The sequence below is a fragment of the Hirundo rustica genome, chromosome 10, assembly GCF_015227805.2.
Source record: "Hirundo rustica isolate bHirRus1 chromosome 10, bHirRus1.pri.v3, whole genome shotgun sequence".
Lineage (NCBI taxonomy): Eukaryota > Metazoa > Chordata > Aves > Passeriformes > Hirundinidae > Hirundo > Hirundo rustica.
The window spans coordinates 17,804,711-17,831,582 of NC_053459.1; the positions used below are offsets into that span (position 1 = coordinate 17,804,711).

The following is a 26,872-nucleotide window of genomic DNA, read 5'->3' on the forward strand; positions in this document are numbered from 1 at the left end:
TGTCATCATCGTGGTAGGTGAGACTTTATGGCAAAATAGAATCTCCAGGGTGCATCAATACAGAAAAGGGTGAATTTGCTGATGCTTATAGACACTTTACTCAGAGACTGATGGGAAAACACATAACAGGACACATTTGAAAACTTAGCAAATATTCTGGTTTTGCCAACAGTAGCAGTCACCCTCCCTGCAGATTAGAAAGGTATGAAGAAGTTTGACAATCAGGATCAATAGCTTCCATGGTTTTATTATTGCATGTTTTTATTCCCTTGGTTCCAAAATGTCAGTACACCACATTATGGGTGAAATAAAAATACCTTTAAGAGAACAAATACTACAGGGAAAGCTTGCTTGGGGATGGGAAAAGGGTATTTCTTGAAAGAAGTGCCCAAAATCAAAACAAATCCCCTGCTGTATATTCTGAAAGAGTGATGGAAGAGCCAAAAAAGAGACACTTACACTTCATCTCAGTCCTGGGAACCACAAGAATTCTCTATCAGTTGGTTATAGCTGCTGGTGATTGCCAGATTTCACTGTTCCATTGAGGGAACTTTCTAGTATGGAGTCTTTGTGAGGAGGTAACAGGCATGAAATGGGCATTGCCAAGTCCTTATGTCATTCAGCATTAGATCAATCCAAGATTTAGGGAAGAGTTGGAGAGAGGCTACTTTAATTAATTCTCTTCCCAGCAGTGTGATAATGCTGTTGAAAAGACACTGGGTAGAAGAACTATGAGCTTCCATTATAGTCTGTGAAAATATGTTGTCTTTTCAACTGAATATAATTTGGGGTGCCTCTATGTGCTTCTTTTTGCCTTTTAAAAAACTACTTTAAAATAAGAATATAATGATGAGGGCATTTAAAACTTTGTTAAGGTATTTCTTTCAAAAAAGCATTCAGACCTCTCCTACATCAAACCTTTGATACTACATCCTCCTCATTCAAAGATGTCTGCATTTTTTTTACTGTATCCCTCAACTTCTCCCGAAGAAAAAGTTAATAACTATCAAGACTCTCAACACTTCAAAACATTAAACTTGGTGAAACCTTCTTAAACAAAATGTTGCCAGATGCATTTGAGAACACTATTTTTTCTTTTTAGAAAAAGTGCTTGTTCAATTAGAAAGTTTTGCCAGAATAAAAAAGAAAAGGACTTAACCTCAGTTTAGTTCTTTGTTGCCTGACCCAGATTCTTTCAGCATTTGATCTGGCTTTTATACATGTTTTCACCCATGACATGAATGGCCGCCTATATCAATTCAGCAACGAAGAAAAGGGAGAGTGCTCTTGGCCTTGTACTTGCATGTGCTGTGAACTCATTACCAGTCTAAAACAGAGATAAGGCTGTAACAGATATTCTTTTCAACTCAAGCCAAATGTATGAATCCCCTTCTCACAGTTCATTCTAACCCTTTGCTTTGGACAGTAGGCTCAGCACAGGTGGTTTTGTTGTTAAGGATGACTGTCCAGTAGCCTCAGACACCTCAGTGTCAGCTGGGGCTTTCAGAGCCTGCAAGGGCCACCAAACCTGACAGATCAGGGCATATTCTGAAATAAAAACCTCAGATGCTGTCCTTAAACACCTGTCATTGTGCTTTGCTGAACTCCTGTGATTACTCTTTTGAGAGCTGTTTGTGTAATAAAACCTTACAGGGAACAATCCTTTAATCCAACACCAACCAGCAAACCATTACCAGAAACAAAATTTCCTGGGAACCCACACAAGCAACACCATGCAAGTGACAATTACCCAAGTTGGCACAGTTGGCTAACATTTACCTGTCCTGTCCTAAAAATGGTTTTAGCACGTGTTTTCTAATGTTTCTTTTTTACTCTTTCAGCTACCAACAGGAGGTCTACAGAAATTTCCTGCCCTCCAAAGACCATTTCTGAAGTAGAATTATCAAAAAAGAAAAGCATTAAGAAGACAAAAGGTGGAATTAAGGTAGGATTACCTGAAATTTGGGGGCATCCCACATTGCGAGAGAACTCAAAACTATGTAAATATAGATTTACATACCTATACTTGGAATGAAAAAATAATTGGAGCATTTCTAAGTTAACTCTCTGATAAGGACAAGCTATTTTAACCCAACTTGTCTGTTATCTACACCCCTGACTTGCTCATACATTTCATCTTTATTCCTTTAAAACTGAAGGCAAATATTAAATGCAGTCCATTTTCTGAAATGGCCAGCACAGCTCACAGCTTCAGCGATAAACACAGAATAAAACACATTTAGCAGCAGGAACATACAGGTGCTCTCCCCTTTGCCTAAACTCACAGAAAGTGTCTTTAGAATTAGTGTTACTCTCATCAGTAATGCAGATAATCAGTTGCATTCCCCCCATGTAGTTAGGTGCATGCAGCAACGTGGTATGGGCTTTATAAAACATCCATTCATTAATTTTTAAATCCACTTTCCAAGACTACACAGCAAATTATGCCCCCTCCCTTTCCTCCCATTGTTCTGGTAATAGTTCAGATGAGGACAGTTCATTACTGGATTCCATCATTATCATCAACCAGCTAAATAATTTAACAATATAGAATGTAAGAATCAGCCCTTAAAAATGAAAAGTGCTCAGGAACTTGGGTTCTGCTGGGATTTAGATATTGGCTTGGATAAACAGCAAATTCACCAGATGAGTTGTTTAACTGAATTTGAAGAGATTGGCTTTTGAGTAAGTGCAAATAGTGCTTGGCGATCTTAAAGCTGCAGGCAAAAGGAGAAGCCTGCTTAAAACTTGCCTGCAGAGCACTTGAAATGATCCAGCCCTGCAAGACTGGACAAAGGAGTGAGTATTCATCAAAACAAACACTGGAGCAGTGCAAAAGCTTTGTTTCAGCCTGGGCATGGGCTCTGCACAGGTACCTGTGCTCAGCACTGCCTCACCCAACACTGCTGTTGGGACACAGACACTTCTCAGAGGCACACGGAGGATTCCCAGATTTCTCCACAGTTCTTCTACAAAGAACTCTGAAAATGTGAAATCTTTGGCTTGGCTTCAGATAGGAAATGAAAAAATAGTATTCCAGAATCTAAAGAACAGATTATTATGCCTGTAATTATCTACACAAGGAGATAATTCACCTTCTGTGGTGCAAGAATATAATGACTTTGCCTGGAGTAAGGAATGCCAATGCTGAGCAAGGATGGAGAATATAAATAGGAGATATTACTGCATATCTAGAATTTAATTATTTAAACTTGTCTAGTGACTTTCTAGGTTAGGTAGGATCTGGTTTTTATTCTTCCAAAGAGTTAAAGTTCTCTAAATGAAAGCATCAGCAATTAAGTATTTTCCGTTTTAACATGTCCTTCTCATTCAGATTGAAGTGATGCACGAAGCCAGTCAAGGAGGGTCTAGCAGAGTCCTGGTGACCAGTGAAAGTGATGAGAACTTGTCAACAAGGAGGAGGTAAGGCTGCACATATGAGCCAGCATATATTTTTTTCTTCTTAGAATGCAAATTACTGCATTTATAGTACATTCTCTACAACATCTTTGAATTTCACCAAGATTAATAAATAATTAGCAATAATGAAGTCACTGAAACGCTCACGGCCATGCATTTATACCAAGGCTATCAGATGGAAAAGCAAGTAAGAGTTATCTTTTGTTTGTGTTGGGTTTTTTTTCTCTTAGAAGCATTAATTACAAGATGTAAGAGAAGTCATTGGAAGAATAAGCCTCCCGTGTATTTACAAAAAACCCTAGTGTTAAAGGATCCTCTCATAGTGTTCAGAATATTCACATTTGACTATATACATCTGAGGGGCTTCTGGGTTTTGTAACTGCTAGCTCAAATTTCTGCAAAATCTTGAGAAAAATATTATTAACAATGCATTCTAAAGTACCAGATACTTAAATCACTCACTTCAACAAAAAGTATCAAGCAAACCCAATCTTAGCTGAACTGCAGTTTCTAGGCCAAAGGGAACAATTAAATTAAAAAAAATCCCAGAAAACAAAAAACCCACAACAAAACCCACCCTGCAAGAAGCCAAATGCCATAACCCTGACTTCATTTCCTTTGTTCTGTTCTTCACTATCATTTAGATAATTCATGCTTTAGTTATGCCCCTGTCTCATACACTGGAGTTACCTGATGCAAATGACTCCATTTGTAAAAACGCTAACTTGATACATTATGTCAGACAAATTGGAGAGACATACAAATCATAATGATCTGAATTTAATGACACCCTATAAAAATGCCATGTCTGGTCCCCAGACCATCAGCTACTTTTCCAAAGGTGCAAAGTATAATCTGAAATCTTGTGTAGACAGATACACATCTCCAAGGGAACAGCTGCCTGAAGTAAACATACAAATCACATTAACAGGTCCAGCTTCTAATACCTGGCAATTTTATACAGCTTTAGACCTAGAAGCTTGGTAAACAAATTTGTGAGCTCCCTCTTTACTTGGGAACACCAATTTTTCCTTTTGCAAACACTGGGGGCGGGGGGAATGACGGGCAGTTTGAAATCCTCTTGTAAAAGGGAACTCAGAACAACACTTAAAAGTATCAGAACTGATCCTGTCAGTTACAAAGAAAGCAACAAGAGATATTTACCTTTTCTGTATTCTTTAGGTTTTTTTAAAAGAAATAAGTCTGTTTATTCAAAACAAATTTTACAAAACAACTGTCTTTCTGTGGTACAGAGCAAATTTTAAGAATAAATATTGAATACTTTGTATAAAAATTAGTAATATCAAAGGGAAACTGATGCAAACCAAACAAACAGGTAAAAAAAAAAAAAAAAAAGCATTAAATATGCTGTGCAACAATGTCAAACTCTTAATGAGGAGTGACCATTCAGGCTGATTCAGTTTTATCTGTAGAAGTAAAACCTACCAGCCCTGCATTGGAGCACTGAGACAATTGTTAAAAAAGATTCCTGATGGAAGTGTACAAATCTTACTTTGTGTTTCGAACCAGAAAATATGAAGTTTTCTATGTCTCTTCTATTTTTTGAAAGGAGTGCCTTTATGCTTTCCTTTTTATTCAACAAGCAACTTCTTTTCACTGCAGCAAAAGAAAACGCATACTACAAACATCAAGGCCCTTTTAAGATTAAGAAACAATCCAAACAAAGCTCAAACCAACTGTAAAACAAAGTATTTCAATGGTCAAAAGAGACTTCCAGATAATGGCAACTACATTTAAGCAGCATTTTAGATGTTACCTGGTTAAAGCTACTTAAAGATTACTTTACTTTTGCATGTATGAGTGAAAACAAATCCCAACACGTATATATGCTGGAAGACTAGAGTCTTACTAGTACATTTTGGTTGCCCACTGCCTATGAAGACCCTCTTTCCCTCCAGTGAATAGGGTGGCTTTTCTAGCAGTGCAGCTTTGCTGTGCAGCTTTGTTGATTTAAATGGCTCACAAGAAGTCAGAAATCTGATGAACTAGCTTTCCTTCAATGTAAAATAATATTTTCTCCATATGTGCATTAATTTTCTCTGTATGCAACAGGTTATATAGATCTACACCCCCAGTACTGTTATCCATTTGTTTAGGCAAGAAAAGGAACTGGATTTGTTCCTTCTGCAGTATAGCTGTTATACTTGTCAGTCATTCTGACACTGATAAATGATTTATTTGTGGGCTCTTTATATGCCCAACATTTAGGACCAGTTAGGAATCTTATTATCTTCCTTCTGCAAAACCAATTATAGGAAGTTACATGTTTGACTTAGTTCCAGTAGCTACCTACCCTCCATCTGAACAGCTTAGAGAACAGTCAGCAAGCTCACTGCTGGATTCTGTCTGCACTGACAGATGCCATTATCCATTCAAACCAGAAAACCTACAGCACAGCTCCAAGAGCAGTTAATTAAACCAAGTTTACTACTCACAGCTTCAAACTAGCAAGTCCTGTACAGCTGCCACAGCTTTGGCAATTAGCAGCTAAGATATCTGTGCTAAGAGTCAGTGGAAGCACCATGACTGAGCTGTGCAAGGACTGCAGACAGCCTACAACACTGCTTCTCTGCAGTATCTTTATGGCACCACAGGACAGCTCATAAGGGCTGCAGTTTGCACATCACGTAGCTCTGTTTTGGTTTACAAAGCACAGGCATTTTGTTCCTTTGCAAGTGATATTAATGTTGAGATATATTCAAGGTACAGGGGTTTGTGGACACAAACAATCCTGAAATTTTAAAGACAATTTTGACTTCAGGAGAAATGTTTTAGCTATTATGATTTGTGTAGTGAGTTTATGTGAGTCACCATCTCCCTATCTCTTCAATGCAAAGTCAAAGGTTTGAAAATTCTTTGCTTTGTTTGAAACAAAAAAATATCCTCCCTCTCTGTTAGTACAAGCACTAAATTTTGCTTCTTTAAGTCTTAAAGTAGCTCTAAGTAACATTCCTGGGGACTTTTGCTTCCTTTTCACCTCTAGAATATTGGAAAATAGAAGCATTATTAAAAGAAAACTAACTCAACTTATTTGGATATTAAAGATTGGACTCTTCTCTTTGGAAGAGAGAGAAATATTAGCCCAACCAGTCACATGAGTAGTATTTGGGTTTTACAATAGCTTCAGGTTCTAAAGGAGGTTCCTTTGTTACTTAAAACCACCAAGTCAGAGGGCATCCAAACATTGTTTCCCTGTTTCAAAGATTTAGGGGGTTTTGAGGAAACAATTGTAGCAGGTCTTCACTTCTAGTACTCAGTATTTGTCAACTGCAGGTCCAGACTGACTTTGTTTGAGGCATTGAGAAATGGTGATTATTTGTAGAGTTTACGCTACCTTAAACTACTGTGATAGTCTCATTCATCAAGTCAGAAGTTCCACTTTTCTCATGCTTTGAAAGGTCTACTCCATTCTGAGAGAACAATTTTTTTTTTTTTTTTTTTGCCACATGCCTTAGTTCACATAGCTTAAAAAAAACAAAAAACAAAAAACCATCAAGACTTACTGACAAGTTCAAAGCAACAGGTATTTTCAACAAGCATTTCAAAGTCTACAAGTCCATTATAGTTCACTTATAATCCAGAATTGCATACCTTGAAGAGTGTAAAAAACAGGCTACAGTGTAAAAAGTTGAAGTACAACAGAAGAGCTATTCAAATAAGTCTCTGAATAGAATCTGGGACCTTGGTACCATCTTCTTCCTCTCCCTCTGCCCACCTTAAGTATTCACGTGTAAATTTTACCTCTTTCCATGTTTACATATATTTTGGATAAACACCTAGAATGTTGTTGCTCTGTCTTGGCTCAGTGGATCTTCAATGTAGATATTCAAGTATTAAGAAAATGCAGCTGAACAAGGATATGTGTCCACATAGTGCAGTTTACAAAGAAGCACAATATTTACCAGTCTGCAGTACATTCTACCCCAAATCCCTGAAGAAATCTTTTTAACTTTGGGATCTGTAGCCTGCTTCCAGAGCCGGCGAAGATCATCTACGTGTCCATGAGATGTCATCATCTTGTTATAAATGCAGGGGTGATACGGAGCCTTTCCTTCCCCAGAAAAAAATACATGATATTGTGGTACAATTCCCATTTTATTGGCACAGAGACCCATGAAAACATCATCTATATAAAGACTTGTATTCAGAGTCAATGAAGCCTCATAAACTTTAGCTGCTACATCATTTGATACTACATATGCAGCTCCTGCTGTGTAGTCAGGGTAAGAGGGCCACTGGTACATTTCATATGGAACATAGTATTTGCTACTCTTGTCTCTTACGGGAGGCGATCCGCGATGGACACGACCAATCCAGAGGTCTTGAGCACCCATTTGTGTGAGACTTTGGAGATAAGCAACGAGATTTGGCATGTGGATAAATATGTCATCATCTGCAGACATAATGAACCTGGCATGAGGACAGTAGGCATTCACCCAGCTAAACTGCAAAAGCAATTTAAGAGTAAGATTGTGAAAGGTATCCAAGAAGTCTTGCTGAATCAAATCCTGGTATTTCTGGTCTTCAAACTCAAGTTGTCTTTGCTGCCATGTTTTCTGCAGATGGTCTGTTGGTTGTCCTAAAGCAAAAAGGGTTTTAATGTTGGCATTAAGTTGAGAACGAACGTATTTCTCATTACCCCAAGTCTGTCTAATTGCATCCCTTCGGTGACGGTTTTCAGGAGAACTCTTCACAAACAATAGGAGAAGGACATCCTGCTGCTGACATTTCTCTCTGTGGTTGATCAAGTACTGGTAACTTGATACTCTGTTCAGGTTATCCCTGCTGATAGACAGGCTGTCATTCACAAAATGGTAGCTATTGATGAGGTATCTGTAGGAATAGGACTTCATATGGCTCACAATGTGATTATCAAATGGTACCCAAAAAATCATGAGACACAGTATGAAACAAGTGGCACATATCTGCAAAAAATGGCATTTTCTGACTCTTCTGGGACTAATGAACATTCTGATGCAGTTTTTATAATCCTTATTTTTGTTCAGGATCAGTGTTTTTATGGTGCCTGTGTTTCAGTTTAAGAGCACAGTGTCACCCTTCAAGATAAATGTCCCTTGTAAGGCATGATGTCTTTCATTCAGTATCCTTGTGAAGACAGCTTTGTTCACAGGCTTCACAAGTCATCCTTCTCAAAAAACGTTTTCCTTTGATTGAAAGAGCACAGGCAGTTTTGAAAGATGAGACTTGCAGATGAGTATTTTCCCTTTGGGGCATCTTGAAGCAAACACTACAGTTCTAGTCGGAACTTCTAGTGTTTCTTTCCTTCATGAAGATGAACGCCTGCCAGTTCTAAAGGGGGAGAGGAGAAAAGTTTAAGTGAGCTATTATTAACACATTTGGTTTTAAGTTTGGTCATGGAAATGAGCTGACTTCTTAGTCACTGTCCATCACCACCCACAGACACACATCCCTCTCACTCCCCCCCACGCCAAAAAAAAAAAAAAAAAGAACCGACTGGCAGCAAGTCAGAGGCGGTCAATGGCCCGGAGCAAGCTTGTGGAGGCCGGTGAGAGAGGAGACCGGCACAGAAACCTCTTTCTTAGAAAACCTCACTGCCGTTAGCCAGCAGATGACAAGCTTTTAAAATCTCTCTAAGCCCGGACAACGCCGCACCCTACAAGCGGCCGGGTTTACAAAGTGCCTTTCGGGCCGGCAGTCTAAACCCGGAGCCAGGCGGGGCCCTGCCGCCGCTCCCGGGGCAGGGAGTGCCAGGCCAGCGCTCGGGGATCCCCCCGGCCGTGCTCCGGGTCCCAGCCCCGCCGCCCCCTTTCCGCACTGGTCCTTTTCCCCTCTCAGCCCTGGGGGCTCCGCGATGGCCTCGTCCCGCACCCCGCTCGCCGCGGCCCCCGGGACGGCCGCGCTGCCCCGCCCGTCCGTCGCCTGAGGGAGCGGCCGTTGGGCCCAACGGCTCCGGGGCGTGAGGGGCCGCGAGCCCCGGCCGCTCCCGCCCGCCCGTGGGCCGGGGGTGCTGCAGCCGCGACCCGAGCCACACGGGACACCCGGGCCGACACACCGGCACGGTGACATACTGACACACCGACACACCGGCACACCGACACACCGGCACGGTGACATACTGACACACCGGCACACCGGCACGGTGACATACTGACACACCGACACACCGGCACACCGGCACACCGGCACGGTGACATACTGACACACCGACACACCGGCACACCGACACACCGGCACGGTGACATACTGACACACCGGCACACCGGCACGGTGACATACTGACACACCGACACACCGGCACACCGACACACCGGCACGGTGACATACTGACACACCGACACACCGGCACACCGACACACCGGCACGGTGACATACTGACACACCGACACACCGGCACACCGACACACCGGCACGGTGACATACTGACACACCGGCACACCGGCACGGTGACATACTGACACACCGACACACCGGCACACCGGCACACCGGCACGGTGACATACTGACACACCGGCACACCGACACACCGGCACACCGGCACACCGGCACGGTGACACACCGGCACGGTGACATACTGACACACCGGCACACCGACACACCGGCACACCGACACACCGGCACACCGGCACGGTGACATACTGACACACCGACACACCGGCACACCGGCACGGTGACATACTGACACACCGGCACGGTGACATACTGACACACCGACACACCGGCACACCGGCACACCGGCACACCGGCACGGTGACACACCAGCACGGTGACATACTGACACACCGGCACACCGGCACACCGACATACTGACACACCGGCACACCGACACACCGGCACGGTGACATACTGACACACCGGCACACCGACATACTGACACACCGGCACACCGGCACACCGGCACGGTGACACACCGGCACGGTGACATACTGACACACTGGCACACCGACACACCGGCACACCGACATACTGACACACCAGCACACCGACACACCGGCACGGTGACATACTGACACACCGGCACACCGGCACGGTGACATACTGACACACCGACACACCGACACACTGACACACCGGCACACCGACACACCAGCACGGTGACATACTGACACACCGACACACCGGCACTCCGGTACGGTGACATACTGACACACCGGCACACCGACACACCGGCATGGTGACACACCGGCACACTGGCACACCGGCTCGCCCATTAGGCACCCCTGCCACAGGTACACCTCTCGACGCTGCACTGCTTGGCACTTACACCGCTACCGTCTCAGTGAAGAATCCAAAGCACTCAAGAGCAGCCTTCTTGCCCTGCACTTTAAAATTTTGTTCTTGTAGCCGGAGTTGTCTCTGCTGTATAATAAGAACAGCCTGAACTAGCAACTACTTGTTCATCCCATAAAAAAGCCAAAAAATAGCCGTCAAGCAAGAAATGTAGGACTAGCACCATAAGGAAGGACATCCCACAAACTAAGCACTTGTTGCACGGAAACAACCCCTGAAGCAAGAGAACACAAGCTATCACTTTCAAGTCAGAAGTTATGTGCAACACAAATATCTTGAGACTGTTTGAGCCAGGTGAAGTCTTGCAACGAGAATAGCATGATGAGAACACAACAGAGTATACAGTGATAAGAAAACCTGGGACAATTTTGTGGTGCTCCAGCAAGGGGGACCAGCTGCTCAAAATGGAAACCATGCATTGGTGTATCTGAGGATTGCAGATTGTAATGCATAACAGAAAAGCTGTATGGGCAGTTTGGTGAATAAAAGTCAGTCAGCGCTTTTTATAGTATCAGTTTAAACCCTTTTTATTTTGGAAACATGAAGTTAAACAATGCACCTCAGAGTTATAAACTCAGCAACTTTACAATAGAGCACTATTGCAAAGCTTACTCTTGTTTCAGATGAAGCACAGAGATGCAGACAAGCTGGAGTGTCACAGAAATCCCAACATTTGGTGGTACCTTTTGAAGGAGTGGGTCTGAAGATACCAGGCAGTCAGGTTGTTCACTGCCATCACGATAAACTTAAAGCAGAAGACTGAAAGCAAAGGGAGCACAAGGCAATCTATTTAACCACCTGAAGCTAAGTTTCAGCTATCCCTTGTTAAACACAGGGATACTCATAACCAAATACAACTTTTTTAGATCACACTTGGATAAGAAATTTGGGGAACAGTCTGCAGTTGCCAATGCCATCTGGTAAAAGGAGGCAACAGTCAACACCACAGATAAAAACGACACAGTCACTGCGAGCTAGCAGTGAAACTAACCTGCATGACAGTTATTCTCCACTAGGGAAAAATAGCAATCTCCAGAAAAAAAACCCAAACCACCACCAACACTCAAACCAAACACCCACACCCACCAAAAAATCCACCACAAAACACATCATGGAAACAGCTTTAAATATGGAGCAGGGGGAAAGAGGCATGCATAGACTCAGTTTTCTGCTCCATAGCACCCTTTCCTGAAGTCAGGGATGCTGGAAAGAGAACTTAAGCTTTTCCTATGAGGAAAAAACAACAACAACAACAACAAAACAGGCTAAGGGCTGGAATAGTCTGGTCTGTCATTTCCTTGTTCTAGTTCAGTGGAATTAGATGAACCATTAGTAGACAAAAGTTGTTCAGAATCCTCCTCAGAAAAATACCTCTCAGGTAAAACTTTAAAATGAGCACTAGATGAGCAATAATGATGAAATTGAAGGTAGTCTGTACCCACTCACCCACCCATCTCTCTCAAAAAAAGCATGGAGATGTGCAGATGTGCACTGAAGGTACAAATGCACAAGTAGAGTCTCTTCGATTTTCAGAACTTTTAATAGCCCATTTACAAGACACAGCCTTTGAGCTTAGTCATGTTCTCCTTCCCTTAACAGGAAAACAGGTTGAGACACCACAGGAGCTATTTGCTGCTATTTAAATGTCATCATTCCAGGAAAATAAAACAATCCAACTCACCAATGTGTTCTCCCTAGCAAGAAGAAACACCATGGAACAGAGATAAAACAGTGCTTGACAGTCATTTTTCTGACCATAATTAAGGTGTTTTTCCTCTTCTTGTGAATTTTCTTACTTGTGGCTTTAAAGCTGTTAGATCCCCTCTAAGATTGGAGAAAGATTGTAAGAACCAAGCATCCACATATAGTTCCTGTAACTGCCCTTCTTTCTGGCAGATTTTAGATTGGAACTGCCTGTGGTATTCCCCCAGTTGCAAGTACTGCAGGCTTTTGCCATCCTGTAGCAATCCTGTCTTTGCTAAAGGAGTTTGTTATTTAACCTTTCAATACTTCCACAAGCATGACTCATTGTAGCAACTGTTCACTCTTCTGTGTTTCGCATTTGGAATATATCCTAGGGTGAAAGAGGAGCTAGCACAGTGTGGCTTACTAACTCAACAGTGTGTAGAGTGACCACTATGGAAAAGCAAATCCTTAGGGACCTACTTCAGCTTTTGAAAAAAGTCAGTATGAAGTTTATTTCAGGATAGAAGTAGAACAGTTTTGGAAAGTCAACTAAGGAGAGACAGACAAGACACATCCTAAAGAAAAATAAAGATAGCCTAGACATGAGACACCAGAAGGACAGACTCTCACAGGAAGAGCCACGAAGAGACAACATTTGCGTGAAAGACATCCAACATGGAGATTTTTTTCCAACTAACACCACCCTGATAAAAACCTAAACCCAGGAGACCAACTGCCCAGAGAAAACATCTCAATACTCCCAGCTACAAATTTTGTCATGCAGTACCATACACAAGCTGGGCTTCAATACACCACATCCTGGCACAACATGTATTTTAGGACAAAGATCATAACATATAGTTTTTTTTCACTCTTTCCACCTAGGACAGAAGATAAGTTCAGATCACAAGTGGCTTTGCCAGGCAATGCAGGGTATACCAGGAAACACTATTTTAAACAGAACCATTTTTTACAATCAGCTTATAGCAACTGGCCTTTTCACATCAACAACTCTTGGGTAAAGTTCAGAAGACCTACCAGAAAGACTGAAGACCTCAAAGATTAACTTGTTTCAAACAGAAGTAATCTGAAGAGCTGCTGCTTTCTACATCCATGTTTTGCCCTTGGCTGTTGGGGACAGCCTCACAGTCACTCTGCCCTCTCATCCTTACCACACCAACCTTCCACAGCTTACAACAGCTCTGGAGTTTATGTAATTGCTCAACAATCCAAATTCATTTCTTCCCATCCTCTCCCAGCCCCAAAAAGCAACCTGCTGAATCCCTGAAGGAAGTATCAGAAAGTGGCTAATTGAGGGCAAGCTGTGCCTAACCTAAGTGCACAACAGGGTTTTCTTTTTTAGAGCCAGATGTAACACACGTTGCTTCTAAAGCTTTCAGTCTTTTCAATTCTAAGGCTACTGCCAGGCTCTGGTACTACAGAAATTTTGAAGCCCTAGGACAGGATTTTGCTTTAAGGTCAGAATAGTTCTGTCACATGAGCTACCCCATATCAGCTTGTTTGACACGGGAGTGGATGCCCAGGTTACAAGCCACATTGTAGACATGCTCCCTCCTGTTTCAGCTGCACTCCATCCTGCTTGCTCCATCCTGACATCAGATGCCACAGGGTGACATGAGATGTCCTCTAAGCTGCAACACCACTTCTACAGCACTAAAGGAATGTGCCCAGCCACAGAGATGACACAGGCTGATACGTGGCAGTTAAAGCTGCGTGGGCCAAGATTATCACTGCCTGGCTTTAAATTCAGAGAGGTGTGTCAAGCCTCGTGTAAGGATGGGACAATCCTGAAAAGAATGAGTTGGATTTTCTTGAAGCTTTCAAAATCTGTTTAGAAAGGGGCTATGGGGTCCAAAGAACACGTCTTGATATGTTTGAGAGTTTCGTTTAAGTAGAAGTCAAAACCTTTTTTGCTGTGTTTGAAGCAATTTAAACATTTATAATTCCTGTGAAATTGAACTCTTCCATCTCTGGTATTGATTTATGTACTGTTTACACCCAAAGTCCAAAGGAAATCTAGTCAAGTTCACACACCAAATACAAAAGTTCATCGGGATTTTTCATTAGGGTTGATTAATTGAAGATTAAGAAAGTATGTGTCTAAGTTAACGGGAGCAAAGCCTGAATGGAGTTTGCTGCTTACAGCTTTAGCTACAAGATTACGTAACCCAGGTTCCTCTGATGATTTTTGTGTTGCTGACATGTCTTCACAAGTCATGTTATCTGTCATCTCTTCCCTGGCCTATGTCCTCCTTCTTCACTTCCTAATATTTGAAAAACTTCTTATATATTAAGCACTTTTTTGAAACAAATCTTCAGGTTCTTCTTTTATGTGAGCTGTGTCACAAAAAGGAGAACAGTTCCTGGCACTTCTAGGAGTTCCTGCCCTAGTGACAGAAGGTCACTTTAAGAAAAAAGATGCAGTAAGTTGCTTAGCTAAGGCTGCCTTCCTACATAATTGGCAAGCACCAAGATAGGAAGAAGTCACAAACAGCCTGCAAAGAAAATAATTTCAAAAATGTCAAAGCTTCCCGTAACACCTTGTTCTGTCCAAACTGCTGAGAAATGGAAACCAATTCAGACAAGTATTCTGTAGGAAAACATGGTCACAATGGCAACGGAATTAACAAAAAGAAACAGTCCAGTGCTCCAAAGATCTATGAAAAGTTTAGAATCAGGTCACAGGTGTTGCATCAATAAGGAACATAATGCAGCAATGACTGGCAGTAGCTTTACAAATTTTGTTTCAAGAGCATATAACCCATCTTCTGCAACCTCCAATGCAGGCTTCACCTTGACTTTGCCCATAGCACAGAGTATGGTACACCAGCATTCTTACATGCTCTTTGTGTATATGTTGAGGATTTCTCAGGTTGAGCAGACACCTGAATTTTCATGAAGGTGAACATCCAACACTTTCCAAAACACTTTCCAAAACACGAACTCCTTAAATGATTCTGAAATTGCTCAGTGAAGAGGAATCCCCTTATTAAAAAAAATGGGCATTGAAGCACAGCACATTGTCCAGGGAAGCTCTGTACTGGAATAGCTACAAGACCACCTAGAAAAATGAGCCATTTGAAGCTGTGCCCACAATTGCTGTTTCTCACTGATGGCTAAAACTTGCAAGTGCTGAGCAATGTTGGCAGAGAAATTAAAAGGATGGTAAAGCTTTAGATGGCAATTGAGTAAAGAAGTTCAATTCCTTCAGGGCTGGAAGCAGAAACAGGTTGTAAATGCTTAGCACTGCCAGAAAGCAGCTAATTGCCAATAGAGATTTAGTTTCTGCAGAGGTTTTGCAGTTACTGTAACTATCGGGTGGAAAGAAAGAGAATGATTTCTTCAGTTTCCCCTAAAATGAGCTGAAAGCTTCCCAGCTGCTACAAGCCAATGTAAATGCAGACATCTGCCAGAAAGGACAGATTTGCCTTCTTAAATTGCTTTCATCAAGATCAGTTGCCCAAAACAGCCACGATGGAGATGGCAGGAGAGGATCAGGACCACATCTTTCAAGCATCAGTCTACATCAGACTACAGTTCTCAGTTGTTTAAACCTCCCATATCCACTGCAGACTCTTCCTCATACAAGCTAGAAGGAAGGACGGCATTTTCCAGAATGAGTCTCCAAAATATGAGTCATTTAGTTCAAGGGATTTTGCATAAAATTTACAAGCACCAACATGATTTTTTTTTTGCTTTGCATGCAGCAGATTGGGTGAAAAGAGCCTGTTCTTTGCACTGACAGTAAAATAATATTCTGAAGTTTCTGTCTGTCAGTGACATGATTGAGGCCACATGTCCTCATGTTCTGAGAGGAGGGACTAAGGTAAGCACTTAACTTCCACACAGACAAGTCAGAACTCTGACACAGCTACAAAGGCTGTAATGGCACCTATTGTACAACCCACCACATCTGTTTTGGCAGCAATGAGCTCTAATGATGCACTGAGCAGCAGTCTGCATTTACGTAAGTTCACTTTCGCAGCGCCAGCATTTAAAGACATACGAGACTGGCACACATTCCTTTCTACTCCCATGTACCAAGGCAAAAAGAGGTAGCAAAGAGGCAGAGCACAATAACTGCAGCTGTTAATGTTACTCCATTACTATAGCCTCTGGAAAATCAACTCCCTCTCCATTTTACAGCAGATCATTTCTGCTTGTATTTGGAGTCTTAACCTGGAAGCTTCTGTGCAAAGTGGTGTAACGAATTTTCTAGTGATTATAATATCACTTACTCCCAGGATATTATAAACACAGTTTGCCTGCAAAAGTGGGCAAGGACCACAAGAGGCATTACAAAGGGCCGACTGCTACCTTCTATCCCACATTAGTGTATTCATCTCTTTACAAAAGTGGATTGCAGAGCATCTTGCAAGAAGGACATCCCATTAAATATGGCACGCTTTGAGCTGAACATTGAAGAAAACTATTTTCCCCGTACTAGAGAAAGCAATTGTGAATATCAAGCAGTTAAGGGTCCAGTACAAAACTCAGCACTGGAAGACAAGATATTGAAAATTCCCTAGTCAGGCATTAATACTGAATGTCCCTGTTTCATAGCATGTTCCAGTTGAAGGGCTACAACATCAGGGCACCACCTAATCAATAATTTTTTCAGGTGCCCTGTTTTAAGTAAGCCCATTCAAATATTTATTTGCAGCTATATCTAGAGATGTTATTTCCTGTCTATTTGCCCCACAAGCCCAAAGTAATTTCTGTCCCAGTCAGCAGGCCATACCTGAAGATCAAGCTGAACAATTATCTGAAGCAGACTTTTTCCACGCTAGCCAAACTGAAAGAGGAAGTCAAGTTTCAGACTGACACAACTAACTGTAAATCTAGTTCAAGCTGCTTTTCTATGGGGCTTCTCAGAAACTTTTCTTTTGTCCAGTAAGAATACTTTAAAAAATGCAGTGAGTTAGAAACTATGTGAAGGGCTTGTTTAGACAGAAGGCAAACACCATTGTAGCATGGCCATTTCTAAGTTGTAAGATTGTCATTCCAGAGTAAATATTCTCTCATCTGCTTCCCAGTCTATCCCTCTTCCTCAGCGAATACTGTAGCCTATGACCCAAATTCAGCATCAAACTCCAGATGAATGTCCCATACTGCAGCAAGAACTTGGATGTTGCACAGGCCACTGCCATATAGACACTGAGGCAGGAAGATAGACAAATGAGAATTTGCGAGTTCAGTTTTAGATTAGGATGCAGGGTGTTTTTGTGCCAAATTATTGTGTTTTTCTCTTTCAATTAGACCAGAGATGATAAAACATGTTGGAATTAAAAATGTCAAATATACCAGTCAACTTACAGGGTATGGGAGCTGGTGGGTTTTCCTAGTGCTCTATTAGATCAGCTCTCCCTGTTCTGCACTGAAGTTAGCACAGGCCAGAGGTAAACTCTTGAGTCCACATAGCAGAGTATCATCCCATCAAGATTTCCCAAATCATTTCAGCTGCATAAATCAGCCAAATCTCATGCTAACTTACCATCCAGACACAATTTATACTCTATAGACAATTGAGCATGACAGAAGTCCTGCATCACCCTTTCTGCATCAAATCCTTTCCTCTGATAGTTTCTTTTCTCAAACCTACAAGTAGAGCCCAGGGAGAAAAATCTGCTGGTTTGCTTGAAACCTGCAAACCACATACACAAGAGTTTGGGGAAGCTGGGTTGCAGTACACTGGTGCTCATTCCCATCCTAAGATCCCATCAGTCAGAATTCACACCACTTTTACTAAAAACTCTTCCATCAACCAGGAACATAGCCTGGTTTTCAGCAGTTCCAAGGCCATGCTTTCCCCACCACATACCCACACCCAGCAAGCACAAGGACCAACACTACGCTGAATCCACCGCAGACAAATCTGTACCTTGAGCAAAGCACGCGCTTGCACACAAAGGTCTAGTAGTTTATACTACAGGATCAGCCTAGAAAAGAAGCTGCTCTGTGGAGAAAAACAATACTTCTATCAACATCTAAGGATGCACAAGCATATATAATTAATTATAAAAAATGAGCTTTCGATTAATGTTAAAGAGGAAGAGAACCTCTTTAAGATGACCCCAATGTCTCATCCCCTCCCACAAATGCAATGGAGCTGCCACTACCGCAACCCTTCAGAGGCCTCCTCTTGAGCTCAGCAAGAGCAAATATTGCCCAAGCCACTCCATCTTTCTGTACACCCACGGACCTACATGCACTTAAGAGACAATCATTGCCCACTCTGTCCTTGGCCTTGAACAGAGTCTGCCCTTGTTCATCCTCACCCCCTCCCATTCACTGCTGTGCACAGCTACCACCAGCTCTTAAGCAAAGAGAGAAATGCTATTCTGCTCAAGGCTGAGGGAAGAAGAAAGTTATTAATGACCCTGTCTGCTTCTTGCATAATCCCATCTTGTGGATGTCTTCTTTTGTTAATAAGAAATGCATCTATTTGAATCAAGCAAGCAGCCTGTCTGATCATACATTCACTTCTTGTTTAGCATTTATTTTCTTAAGAGAATAATTACCATTTGGGGTAGCTCAGCAGTCATTTGATAAAACTGTGCAGATGCTGTGTCAATGTGAAGTTTATATATACTATATACAACACACATTTTCTATAAAAGCATGAAGTACCAAGATATACTAGTGGAAGTTAAAGAACTTACACTTAAAGTTACACAAAACAGCACCTTAAATTCAACTAAAGTCACCCCACCTTGAGGCAAATCATTATCTAGAAATAGCAATACATCAGACTGTCCATTTCTCCTAATTTCCAGCCTTCAATTCTGAAAGCATTCACAGTATTTACAGACCTAAGAAAAGCCCAAAATAGCTGTAGCATTGACACTGAAGAAACGTTATGTTTAGAGGCATGGGAGATAGTTTGAATAACCAAACTCCTAAACAAACAAGCACTATCCAAACCTGTAAGGTTCATGTTCTCCAATCTATATTTGTATAAAAGATCCCACTTCTTGGGGAGGGCCTGTCAGTTAGGGGAGAGTGTTATAGAAGACAGCAAAGTTTTGCTGTTATAAGTGTACTCGATGAGCTGGCCACCAAAAAGGACCAGAGAAGATAATGTTTCTCCAGTGATCTAGCACTTCTGGATTCATCTATCCAGCTATCCTTTTCCGTTAGTTCAGTAGTGAAATGTTTAATTTCAGTAATTTTATACGATTACATAAGTTTCAAGGTTCTCATGTAGTTTGCTCATTTTAAGGTTTTCAAGACAGTCAAATACTTCATTGAAAATTTAAGAAGAGATTCAGTACTACTGAAGGCTTCTACATGCATATTGGGGGTCTCCATGATTGCCTCAAGCCAGCCAGAAAGATGTAAGCGTTTCAGATTTTAGGATAATGTGGATCGAGAACCACCTCAGCATATACAAAGGAGCTGCAGATTGGCTAGGATAATAGCGGTGCAAGGCTTTGTTTAAGCCTGTCTGCAAATGGGGTGGGATGAATTCCATTAATCCTCTCCTACTTCTGTGGGAACTAAGGAGAAATTTGGCTTTTATACAGCCTCTTCTGCAGTGTAACAAGGGCAGGGATTGAACAGGAGATACTTGCCTGCTTTTAGTTGTTATTAGATTTGGGGAGCAGGACGAGCACAGGCTCAGGGCAGAAAAGCAAAGCACCTCTCCTCCCCCACTGTTGGAAAGGATGAAGCCAGAAAACCCTATAAATATGATTGCTTAGATTCTGAGAATGTGAAACCTGTAACTGAGATAGAATTGAAAGTAAGTTTTGATGTTTGAGATGTCCTAGCTGCTGGATGCCTAGGAAAACAACCCCCAATGTATGATTTATCTCACACATGTAACCCCCCCCGAAGTATCAAATATCTGTAACCCCATTGGCACAACCCTGTTACAGCCCACGTGCCTCCACCCCACCCCATGCACTTACAAGGAACGCTGAGCTGCAGCCACTGAGGAACAGCATCCTGCAGTTCCAGCTCACCATGGCTCAAGTGCCCTCACTGAGAACTGCTAACAGGCAGCCACAAGCCACAAAACAGGGCTAAGCAAAGAGATCCTCGGGCCTAGCTTCAAGATGCAAATCAGATAAGAAAAGTCAAACAAAGGAGCTGCAAAACACTCACAACGTGTTTAATAAGCAGTGAGATTTCTCCAAGGCAACAGTCTTTGTAAATTAAATGAAGGAACTCGTGCATTTGCATTTAACCAGAAATGCTTGTCTTGGTTTAGGAGAAAGGGATAATAGGTCACACTAGTCAATGGCATCAAGAGCCAGTAAAATAATATTTTTACATATATAAAAATACATGTCTGTTGTATATATGTGTGTATATACATATACACACTTTGCAAGATTAATACAAGGCCAAGAATGTAACAAGCTACCTACAGCACTTCCATACACAGAGCACCAGGTTAGGAACTGCTGTGAGGACAGTTTAGTGAAAGAGAATCAAGTAAAAACTACAAATGCAAATCAATGAAACAGAACCATAAAACACCAGCATCCTTTAGTTAACCAAGTCAAGTAGCACAAGGCTCATCCTTCCTCTATCTGTTTCATATTCCTAACAAAAACTCAACTAATCGAGGGCTGAGGGCGCAGGGCTGCAGCACTGTTTGTAAACTCTACTGATGAGTAGCAGTTTAAAAAACAAGAAAAACTAAGTTTTCTGCCCTAAGACAAAAAGTCTGTTTTGTTTGACAAGCCTCCTCAGGTCTTAGTGGAAGTGAGACTGGAAGAAACAAATGATGCAGGATACAATAGAAGAAATTGAGCAACCTTAGCGGGCCAACAGCATGTTCAGTTTGAAGAAACTTTGCTTAACTCTAAATGCAAAAGACGAATTAAATCCCTTCCTTTGCTGCCATGTCCCAAAGCACCTCCAACAATATGCTCTGTGTTGACAAAGAAGTTCTTAACTCCCACGTTCCTGCCTTACCTGAGTTGATGAAGCTGAGCTGTTGCACTTGAAGGTGATCATGTACCTTCAGAGCATGGCAGCATTCCTGGGAGTTCTGAGTGACCATTTTTTATTCAAGTTTTAAACTACACTGAGAGATCTGGAGTTGGTACCAGACAGTCAGAGGTACTTGACCTCATGAAACAGCTTTGGGGAAAGCCAAGGCAGGAAATCCTACAGCCTGTGGTCTTTGCTATGTGTACATGTATATGCCTTCAACAGTTCTGCCAACTTAGTTGCTTTTGCTTACAACATTCCCTTCTTCTGAGGTCATCTGTTTACAGGTTGTTTAAGCAGCCTTGGGATCTCTTAGATTTTCTGAGTTATTTGGGCATGCAGCAGCCATAGCATCTCCAAGCCACAGTTTAGAGTTGAAGATCAGACTATGCAGTCAGCCAAGCAACAAATAAAGTTCAGGACTGGTACAGTGTAATTCTAAAATGTTGCAATTCCCAAATCAAGGCGTGTCATCATCCTACTTCCATGCATTATGGTGGTTTCCCTATTGACAATAAAATTTAAGTCAAGTGTCATCTTTCTAAGATCCTTCAACAGCATTCTCCTCACTGCTGCCAGGGCCAAATGTCCTACATGGACAACTTATTAAAGAGGGAAACCTCTAGTAGTACTTCAGTTTTTGAAATCTCAGTTCAGAATCTGGACCACAATCTTCCATATGCTGCAAAGAATCCAAATATACGTCTCCTTTATCAGTGAAAAATCCTGTATTCACTTCTGACCAACCTGACAGAGGTGGACCATACTGCTTTCCAGGGGAATTTAAATAATAGTTATTACTGAGGTCTGCTGAGTAATAAGATAGCCTCACTTGAGGAAGCTAAGGAAAGTATCTGACTGAATTCTGCAAGTGCCATGTGGAAGGAAGAGCCGGTAGTGCAATGCTGATCCATCGTGTTCTGCTTCCCTCCACCTCTTTCTGCCAGTCCCAAGGCCCAGGCAAACCCACTGCAGTGACAGCAGTGCCACAAGGAGGTTTCCCAACAACAAAACCATCTCAGTACCTCTGCACTTCCAGTAACCAACATCTTCAAGGAGGATTACCTAGACATCTGCTCAGGCACAGAGGGATAACCATGGCAGAGGCAATGCTCAGTACATCCTGGACGCCATAACACTGTAGGTGCACAGTGACATCAAACACATCAGCCCCTGGCGTTTCCAACGATAAGCTGTGACTTGCAGGGTTTTCCACATGCTTGTCCCTAATCTGTAGGTGAATTACCATTCCTAGCATCAGTACTCACTACTCCAGTTTGGCCAGATGTCAGAGAGACTGTCCCAACTACTGCTTCGGTCAGCAGGAGCAACCAGTTTGTTTCTCAATAATTTGGGATCTCAGAGAAAGTGATACAGTTTTGTTTCACTCAGTGGAAGAAAATCAGTAAGCAGATACTATTATATTTCTAAGCAGAAAAACAAACAAACAAACAAACTCCAAACCCCTTATCTGCAAAAAAAGCCCACATTTTTACTGCAGTACTACATTTCTGTAGGTGATAGATGATGGACTTCTATGAAAGTAGTTCTGGGCAAAACAACCAGTAACTTCCGTAGTACCAGAGCAACACCCAGCTCTGTGTGACAGTCCAGGCTTCTGGAATACTGCTAGAATATTCCAATGCTGTTATCAACAGTGACTTACTCTCTCCTGCCCTATTCAACAGAAAAAGAAAAAAAACAAAAAAAAAACCCAAAAAACCACAACACCTTAGATTGCAGCTCTCTTTCCCTTTTAAAAAAGACAATCCGTCCCTTTTCTAGCCCAATCCTTTTCCCTTTCCAACTGCTAGAAGAAATGCAAGAACCAGGGAGAAGTGAGAACAAAACAGCATCATACAAACCAGATTTCAACAGCTGCACTGGTAGTTTCAACACTGCTGCTAAGAGATCCTCAGGCATGCGCCTGGGTAGTCCCGAGATGAAGATGCTGCAGCACGTACCGAGTTTTCCACTGCCTCGCCGTGCCAAGATAGTTACAGGGATTCTTATCAGTCTTGCACTCCATGTAGCTGCTTACACCGGCATAATGCCAGGCTCCCATGTCCGGATACTCCCAAGACCTTGCGCAGAAGCAGCTAACGAAGCTACTGTCCCCAGACCAGCTCAGGTGTTTTCTGTGCTCCCCGCAGCGCGGATGAGGCTCTGCCATTCTCGCTTTCCCGGCTGCCATCCTCGCTTTTCTCGCTTTCCCGGGGCCCCGCCGCCCCCAACCCGGCCGAACCCGTGGCTCTGCCCCGCTCCCGCCTCCCGGCGCGGCACCGAGGGCGTCCCCAGCTCGCCCGAAACCTTTGAAACTCAGGAGAATCGAACGTACCGGGAAAGTCGCGGGCTGCAGGACACCCCGCCGTCCCCACGGGCTTTCCCCCGATGGCTGTTGCCGCCTCCCGGCAGCCCCGGGACCCCCCCAGTTCGGCGCAAACCGAGGGTGATCCTCCCCACCACCGCGCCTTCTGCCATCCCCATCCTCCGGGGCACCCGCCGAGCCCGGCAGCGGCCTGGGAGGGGCGGCAGGCAGGGAACAGCTTCCAGCCATGCGGCTGCGGGCGCCCCTTCGGGGGAACAAAGGCGGGAGCCAACCGGCCCGTCCCCGCACGCCCCCCGCCGCCAGCCACCCCCTTGGGAGCTCCGCAGCCTGGCCAAGAGCACAGACAAAGGAAAAAAACCAAAACAACAACAACAACAAACAAACCCAAACTTTTTTTTTTTTTTTAAAAGCTCTGCTTAGCGCAAACGCCCTTTTTGAAAGCGTTAACTCTCCTCCTTTTTGCCCAATGCGATTTCTCCTGCCGATTTTTCCTACGGGGTGCCCAAGAGGTGCTCGGGGCGGCGGCAGCTCCGTACACACGTCCCCCGGCAGTGCCGCTCCCGGCCGCGCTCAGCAGCGGGCGGCAGCCCCGGCGCTCTCGGGGACGCGTCCCAGTGTTGCAACGCAAGGGGTGCGCGGAGAAACTCCCAGCCGGATCTGCGAGTTTCTTGTGTGGGAACAGTGGGGGAAGAAGAAAAAAAAAAAAAAAAAAATCCCACACTTTTCCTGTAGAAAGAAAAATAGTTCGGAGGAATAGGAAGCCGGGAGGGGCTGCTGGAGCAAGGGGCGGGAGAAAACGGCGCGCCTTTGAATGGGTTGTTTCACCGCAATGCTCGAGTGGCCGCGAGTTTTCCCTCCAAGGTTCAGGGCATGAGAAAGACCCTGAAAGGGCCACAAAAAGCCTGATAATTTTCTGGCTTTTTTTTTTTTTTTTTTTTTTTTTTTTTTTTTTTTTTTTTTTTTTTTTTCCCTCTTAAACATAATCGACTGCCTGACAATCAGAGGTTTGGGGGAAATCTGCTAAAAGGTTACTCAGAACAGATATCAAAACTACACTGAAGTTTGGGTCTCGCTTATCACAGGAAACTGAAATCCCAAACCCCGACAAGACCCTTCTTTAGGACGGGAGGGGGGCAAGCGCGTACGGCATTAACGGATGCGGTCTGCACCGAAACCTTGGAAACAAAGCAGTTGGAAAACTCGTTTGTCCAAAGCAGGGAACCGCAATTCCTGAAACGCGGGGAAGTGAGACACCCTCCTCCCCTGAACAAACCAGCTCTTTCAATCGCTGAAGCCAGAGAAAAGAAAAGAAAAAAAAAAAAAAAAAAAAAAAAAAAAAAAAAAAAAAAAAAACCACAACACCCACAAACACACACACACACACACCCCCCAACAAAAAAAAACAAAACAAACCAACCACCCCCCCCAAAAAAAAAAAAAACAAAAAAACCCAAACCAACCCAGCATTTAGAAAACCAGAACATTTTCGCTAATTTCAATTACCCGGCGACTCGCTCGAGCCATCAGATGAACGAACAACCCGGCTGCCCTTAGTTCAGAAAGCGCGAGGGACAGCGGGACGACACCCAGCAGAGATTCCCACCACCTCACCTACCAAACCGGCCCGGAGAGCTGCTTCCTCCTCCGCTGGCTTCCTCGGGCGGCAGGGCCGGGCCGGGCCGGGCCACCTCGCTCCCCGGCAGAGCTGGGCTCCGGCGGCCCGGGAGCCACCGGCTCCGCCCCTTGCGCCGCGCTCCCCGCGCCCGGGCCGGGCTCCCTCCGGTCCCGCTGCTCGCAAACGCCCTGCCCGCCCGCGGCGCTGCTCCCGAGCAGCTGGCCGGGGTGAGACCGCGCCGCGAGACGTGGGAAAACTCTTTGTCTTGCGCTGACACGGTGAGGAAAGTGATGTGCCAGAAGTTCAGAAGTACTTACATCTGCAAGGTTTCTTAGGGGACTCCGTAGAAGTTTAGCTAACTGTCCCTCTAAGTCTCCGAGGTGACAAATAACATCTTATGGCCGGATAGTTAGTTTGTAGGTCACAGTGAAACTTGTTTGTCTCACTTTGCTGTTGGGAATCTTCAGAGGAGGAAAAAGACCATGATTTACGGTTTCTTTTTCTCTTTTACCTTCCCCACAAATCTTGGTGACTTCCTTATGCCAGCCTGAGGGGAATGCCTGAATCATTGAAGAAAATCAATAGTAAGTCAGTCTCCATGGGCAGTAGGACTGAGACAGAAGTATTTAAAAAACAAACCAAAGAAAGTGCTGTGGACGCGCCTTCTTTGAACACGCGTTTGCCAAACTTTTGTAAAGAGAAAAACTGGGTTTAAAAATGGCATTCAAATTCAATTGAAAAGCCCCTACAATGCTCTGGCTTGTGTGATTTTATAGAATCACAGAATCATAGATTTCTCACTGACTATAAATATCAAACACAAACCCATTGTGTATCTCCAATTCTTTCACGTGACTGTGATTGATCTGAATCACGGCTGACCTCATCATTGACTTCACAGAAATTTAACTATTGCATATCATGACCATTAGGGTCTGTTTGTCACTTCGCCACCATAAATCTGACAACATCATTGTGAGGCAAGGAATTGTTTTCTTTTCTCACAAAAGAGAGAAAATAGAGATAGGAATACTGTTGTCAAGGTCACTCAGCAAAAGTAGAGCAAGGGTAAAACCTGAGCAGCTGATGATCCCATGGAAGGATGTGTTGTTTTGCAATACAGGTTTTGCTTGGGAAGCTTCAAGGCGTTAAGGAGTTTTTCACTTGATCTCTCCTTTCTCCTGTTGTGTGTTTTAGTATGACTAAATACTTTATAGCAACCTTCTGAGATTTCTCTTTGTCTGTTTGATTCTGCAGTAAGATGAAATATAATTCTGTGTTACCTGAGCAGTGTTGAAATAACAACAGAAATAACCTTATAAACCAATAATCACTCTCTTTTCTTACCAAAATGATAATTGTTGATTCCTTCCCTAGTTCACAAATGTGGTGGGGGTTTTTTTCCATACATTATTATTCTTTCTTACTTTTAAGTGTAAATTCTGCATTATCTGTGTCTGGATAATGCAGCTCCCAGAAAATACAGCTTCAATGAGTCACATTCTCAAAATCAGGAGATAACTTTAAAATTTAAGGACTGTTTATGTGGAAACATCATTCAGACG

General features: G+C 43.2%; 2 protein-coding genes across 9 annotated transcripts in view; one reads left to right on the top strand and one right to left on the bottom strand.

The window, feature by feature from the left end:
* The window catches only part of MCF2L2 (MCF.2 cell line derived transforming sequence-like 2), a 159,565-nt gene that overhangs the window by 73,812 nt on the left and 58,881 nt on the right, over positions 1-26,872 (top strand). For all 7 annotated transcript variants that reach the window (XM_040073952.1, XM_040073953.2, XM_040073950.2 and 4 more), the window contains 2 exons: positions 1,842-1,945; positions 3,335-3,423. In XM_040073952.1, the coding sequence (XP_039929886.1) occupies positions 1,842-1,945; positions 3,335-3,423 (193 nt within the window). The remainder of the gene's footprint in view (positions 1-1,841; positions 1,946-3,334; positions 3,424-26,872) is intronic.
* B3GNT5 (UDP-GlcNAc:betaGal beta-1,3-N-acetylglucosaminyltransferase 5) lies at positions 4,669-25,431 on the bottom strand. 2 transcript variants are annotated; one of them, XM_040073959.2, is made up of 2 exons: positions 25,308-25,431; positions 4,669-8,751 (listed from the first exon to the last, which is right to left on the bottom strand). In XM_040073959.2, exon 2 carries the CDS (start codon positions 8,409-8,411, stop codon positions 7,275-7,277), a length of 1,137 nt encoding a protein of 378 aa, XP_039929893.1. In that variant the 5' UTR covers positions 8,412-8,751; positions 25,308-25,431; the 3' UTR covers positions 4,669-7,274. The 2 variants fall into 2 exon arrangements, with proteins under 2 accessions (XP_039929893.1, XP_039929894.1); XM_040073960.2 differs by having other exon boundaries at positions 25,304-25,378.